We start from the raw sequence: 6,000 nt of genomic DNA, 5'->3' as shown, positions 1-6,000 counted from the left end.
GAGACGACGACGTTCCTTGGATCAAAGTGAACTTATTCTGACCAACGTGGATGTGCTCTCTCCAAACGACGTAGTTTCTAATCCAACGTGGCATTCAACATGTCACTTGACGTGACACATCATCACCGTCATTGACACCGTGAGTTTTGGATTGACAGAAGGACTAACGTGGGTCCTGTTTCACTTTGTTGGGGACTATCCAACGAATTTATTTTTGTGAGGGACTAATTTGGACACCGAGTTTTTTGTCAGGGACCAATTTGGGTCTTTACTCTATTATTTATTAATTTCATTTAAAGGTGGAAAATTGAGCATCATTAAGAAAAAAAAAAGGGTGAAACAAGTTTTTCTCATAATCTTCAGCACAGTATATCTTAAAATAGTCATCCTTCCACTCACAAAAATGATATCGCAAGTTGGTGCGGAAAGAGATCCAACTGTAATGGGAATCATACACATTGAATAATCAAAAGAATGACTTTACTAAGGGTAAATTGGTACGTATGAATAACATTTCATACACATGAATGACGCCCTAGACATTTGGATGTAATTGGGTGGAAGCGACATGAATATGATTAAGAAGCGAGATAAGAAAAGAAGAAAAATGGAGACAAACACCTAATAAGAGAAAAAGTGAAGAATACATCATTAGAAAATATAACGAATTCTCATCTGTGTGAGTTGAGAAAACACGCTCATTCGCGATAATAGAAGAAATTAAATTCGCCATTCATGATATGTGGCTTTGTCCTTAGTCAAACGGACAATTGCTGCAATTTTGGAGACAGATTCTACAGAATTGTACTTGGACATAGAGTTTAAAATATCTTGATCAATCCAAGCAAGATTAGGAGCATCTCAACACCGAAAACTTGGTGAGCTCTCCTATTTAGCAACTTCCTAAAACAAACCATGACTGCCCTGAGGGAGGACGAAGTTGAACTTGAATCAGATGAAACATCAAATGAAGAAAAAGAAGGAAAAAAAACTAGCTGACATCTCGCCCAGTTTACGTTTTTTGAATGGATAACCCACATGATAAATGACATTTAAAGGTAGGGGACTTGAGTTGCGAAATACCCTAAGAGGCACATATTGAGGGATAGACTCCAACTCTAACTACTATAAATGACAATAGGTTCCCTGGACTTGGAAGGAACAAAGGTACTTAGGCCAGCTCTTTCTTGGACATTACTTTGTTGAGAAGGAGCCCTAGGTAACCCACGAGATCTACACTGGCCTCTGCGAGACGAAGAGTCACCTTCGTAACCCCTTAATGTAGGGGGAGGAGTTCGAAGAAGATTATCCTTCTCCCAAGGAGACATTCCTTCTCCAAACAACCACCACTCGCCGGTACTCATGGGTCTAACAAGCCTTGGTTTTGGGCTGGTGGAATAAGATCTCTCAACCATTCTAAAATAAGCAAAAAACAATTATGTTCAAAAGACATTTTTCGAACAATTGGAATATTATTCAACAAACCCAGAAAAAACCTATAAATGAGACAAACAAAAATGATGAATCAGACACGACCTAATACTCAAAATGAACAAACAACAATGTAGGATGCTAGAACTCAACTACAAGTTTGGAGAAAACCAGAAAAAGCCAGCATGCAAAGAAATTCTGGAAATGCAAGTATGAAAATAAACAAAGATAGAAAATGAAAAAAGAAACATACCTATTTGTTAGAGAATAATATAAATCATTAAAAAGGCCCTCACCAACACCTTAAGGTTTTGGGTTGAAGTGGTTCTTTATATAGTATCAGAGCTCCAGTGACCATAAGGTCACGATTTCGATCCTCATCGCCCCCACTTGTGAAATTAATAAAAAAGCACAAAAAAAAGGTAAACCAAAAAAATTGTGCCTGTGCAATATCCACACTTCAAGCCCAAAGGGCTCTTGTGTGAGGGGGTGTGATAGAGATTAATATAAATCATTAAAAAGACCCTCACCTAACACCTTAAGGTTTTGGGTTGAAGTGGCGCTTAATACTATTATGTATAGATGAAGCTCCTAAAGATCTTAAAGAGTAATGAAACACAAAGCAAGCAACTTAATCATGAACTAACGTGTCACAAAAAGAAATCAATAATGGCACAAAAATGATTACTGAAGAGGATGAGTTTTTGTGTTTCCAAAAGAAGAACAAGAGAAGAAAACAAAGCGGAAAATGAGGAATACTATTATTCCCTCCAAAAGGCCTCAAAGTTAGTAACATGAAAAGTAACATAGGGCATATGCGTAAAAGGCCATAAAAGATAAAACGATGGAAACAAAAGTGGGACGCATGTTAGCCTCTGAATCAAAGATTAACGCGTTATCCTACGCATAACAAAGGGAACATTAAATGCAACTCACGAATCAAAGTCACATCAACTGTTTCTGAAGCGATGAAATAATTGATTACCAACACCCACTCAAGTGCAACAAACAGTAGATACGTGACGTCATCTCACCACAAATGAATTTACATGAATGACAAAACATATATCTTGCATGAATATACATCTCGCTACTCATACTTTCAGCATAAGCAACAAGCTGAGTGACTTTTGACCCGAACTTGATATATGCGAGATAGAGGCTCAATTCAAGAACCACAAACTTACTTCCTTCATGTTGCCTTTTCCATCGCTAGTGCAAGAACAAATTTTAGATATTCTCTTCAGAAAAGATCTTCGTCCCAAGTCTCGTCATCCACCTGCTAACTTTATCAATTATACTATGGGGAAAATGTATATCATTTTAAAAGACATAAAGTTGTGTCATTTCAAGTGAGAGAAAGAGAAAAATAATGAGAGAATGAGTTTCCTATGTGTGTGTGTGTGTGTGTGTGTGTGTGTGTGTGTGTGAGGTAGGATCCTTTGACACCAGTGTCAAATTTAAAGTTTGACACCTCATCTAAGAACCGTTAGATCAAAAAAGATCAACAACTTTGATTTGTAAGCATGTGACACCATTGATCTTTTTTAATTTAACAGCTCTCAGATGAGATGTCAAATTTTAAATTTGATACCGATGTCAAAGAATATAAAGTTGTATCATTTTAATTGAGAGAAAGAAATAGATCATGGGGAAGAGAGTAGACAAAAAAAAAAATTCGGGATTCCCGGGAAACTGAATTTTTCTAAATTTTAAATTTTCGGATATTATCGTAAACTGGATGTAAAAATCATATTTTTAAAAATCGAGATTCCCAGATAAAAAAAAATTTCTCCTCTACCAAACGCCCCCTTAAGGAACCAAATCCATCCTACATATGAACCATGGGCATCTTGCCTACTTGGGTGACAAGCCAAAGGTAACTTAGTAACGAAGGAAATATCATTGCCGAGATCAACAACTTGACCCCCACATGAATCCAACAAATGAATGACAGCATCAGCTCGCTGCCACATCTACTAGGGCTAGCTTAACCATAGGCTTTTCACCCAAAGAATAGCCTGTGAAAGGCTACCACACTCCACCAATAGGAATGAATACCGCCATTGAAAGGCAGCATGAAGTATGGCATTCTTCTATATTACATCGATCCTTGAAAATTTGATGTCAATATAGCCCAAGTATGGACATCAATCCTTGAAAATTTGAACTATATTGAACATTGAACTGACTTGAGCGTTAGAATACCTTGTCGGTACCCTTCCAATCTCCTCAAACTGATCTAAACCAGGCACACCAGAACAACCATCTCACCAAGCAACCCATCATCTCGCCAAGCTTATCAACCATTCTCTTCATCAACATCCTTCACCTTCAATCTTGTAAGATCAGGCCCAGACTAGTATCTGTTGGATTAATCAACTATTTTATTGATTATTTCATTAATATGATTCGAGGCGGGATGATTCAAATCAAAACTCTTCAAACTAAATTTTAATTTAAAACATTTATATACTCTGCAATCAAACTTGAGTTTAGTCAAATATTTTCAATGATTAAAAAAATCATTTATTGTAAAAGAAAATTATTGCATTTTTTATAAGCAGTGTATCGTGATTGAGTCTGTAAATTTATTTTTAATATATAAGTTCTTTCATTTAAATTATCCTTACCTAATTATTATTATTTTTTGGTAATTAATTATTTTCAATTCAATAGGACTTAATTTTGCACAACTTACATTTAAATTTTCAATTCAAAAACCAATAATTCATATTCTTTTATAAGGAAATGAAAATTCATCAGGACACTACCACAATATATATCCTAATAAAGAATTAAACAGGAGACACGACTAGTCATCACAATGACTTCATACAAGATTCTTCCCAGTTGTTTTCTAAACCATGGGATCGGACGACTTCCTTCTAAAAAAAAGTTTTTTCTATAATATTTCTCCTTACAGAAAAGTTTTTTAGAGTTTAAATGATGGATAGTGAATATGTCTATTTTTGTCGTTGTACTAAATAAGCTAAAAATTAAGCCTTAACATCAAATTTTAATCTAAAACCTTAAAAAAAATTAAGTTTATTATAAGTATTTACAGTGGCATATTCTCTTCTTGATCCATTCCTAACTACTTTGCAGGCAATTACACACACTTAATTCTAATAGCTAGCTCAAATACAAAAGCTTTCATATATAGTAGCTAGCCTAAAGGATAGTGAACTATTTACAAAAAAAAAAAAAAAGGATAGTGAACTTGAGTTCTGAAAGCCGCAACTTCAAGAGAAGGTGGAGGGTTCGAACCCAATAAAACTTCGGACACCCGTAAAAAAATTAATAGCATATCATGAAATCTAGAATCAACCCTTCTACAAACTAAGGTGTGAGGTCAAATTTGCATGGTTTAATATATATCTCATAAACAAAAGTACCCAAACACACACCTACTCACTTGGTTCCCAACTTTCCTCCTCCCCAATCTCAGCTTATAAATTCTTCCATTCATTCTTTATTTCTCTACACTCTCTTCATCCCACTTTTGTTGCAGTAACAATAACACTTCTCATAACCACAAAAACATGGTCACTCAATACCTCATCTTCTTCCTTCTCCTCTCTTCCTATACACTCACCTCTGTCTCCACAGAAGAAACCGGTTTCGTGCGTTCACTAGACCGCGAGATGATGGGCATGGAAAAGAAAAAAAACTTCAGCCAGTTCAGATTCTATTGGCAAGACATCGTTGTTGGAAACAACGTTACCTCAGTTGCAATTGTTCCACCACTTCCTAAGTATAACCCTGTCAATGCCTTTGGTTTGGTTAGAATCTTCGACAACGCTTTGACCTTAGGACCAGAACTAAGTTCAAAGCTTGTTGGAAGAGCTGAAGGGTTTTATGCATCTACATCACCGACACAGCTTGATTTTCTTGTGGTTATGAGCTTTGCCTTGTTCGAAGGTAGGTACAATGGTAGCAGCATCACCATCGCGGGAAGGGACGTTGTTTCTAATACGGTTAGGGAGATGCCTGTGATTGGTGGAAGTGGTGTTTTTAGGTTTTCTACGGGATATGCTGAAGCTAGGACTCACTTCTTTGATCCTAAAACTGATAATGCTGTTCTTGAGTTCAACGTTTATGTTTTCCATTATTGATTTCACTCTGTTTCTTAGTTTCCTCTTTTGAGGTCATGTATCAGCTGCTTTTAATTTACTTGCTTTTCCTGTGGAGGTTGACCTCATGAACCCACTCCTTGTTTATTTGTGGTGTGTTTGGGGTTGGAGTGATAGTTTGAATAATAATGAGATAACTATATAAGTTTGATTGAAATAATATTTCGTAACGAACTAAAAGAGTATCGCAGTTATATATATTTCATATGTACAAGTTGTTTGAGTATTGACCGAGTACATTGTAAAGAACCACATTAACACTTTTGGGTTGTGTGATGATATTTTTAGTGGTTTATATTATTCTCTAACACACTCCTTCACGCAAGAGTTCTTTGGGACCCAATTTTTGGTTTACCTATTGAACTCGTGATCTTGTGGTCACTTAAACTCTGATATCATGTAAAAAATCACTTTAACCCAAAATCGTGTTGGA

General features: G+C 36.0%; 1 protein-coding gene across 1 annotated transcript; it reads left to right on the top strand.

Annotated features, from left to right (window-relative positions):
• Window positions 1–4,976: 4,976 nt before the first annotated feature.
• Window positions 4,977–5,549, top strand: LOC133317957 (dirigent protein 22-like). Its single transcript, XM_061519864.1, has one exon. It carries the CDS (start codon window positions 4,977–4,979, stop codon window positions 5,547–5,549), a length of 573 nt encoding a protein of 190 aa, XP_061375848.1.
• Window positions 5,550–6,000: the final 451 nt, after the last annotated feature.

Source organism: Gastrolobium bilobum, unplaced genomic scaffold, assembly GCF_033153095.1.
Source record: "Gastrolobium bilobum isolate Gb01-03AN ecotype WA unplaced genomic scaffold, APGP_CSIRO_Gbil_v1 utg3981, whole genome shotgun sequence".
Classification (NCBI taxonomy): domain Eukaryota; kingdom Viridiplantae; phylum Streptophyta; class Magnoliopsida; order Fabales; family Fabaceae; genus Gastrolobium; species Gastrolobium bilobum.
The sequence above is the reverse complement of the archived record's forward strand: the minus strand, read 5'-3'. Positions and strand labels throughout refer to the sequence as shown.

Coding starts and splice junctions, on each gene's coding strand:
- LOC133317957 (XM_061519864.1), top strand. CDS start 4,977: ATGGTCACTCAATACCTCATCTTCTTCCTTCTCCTCTCTTCCTATACA.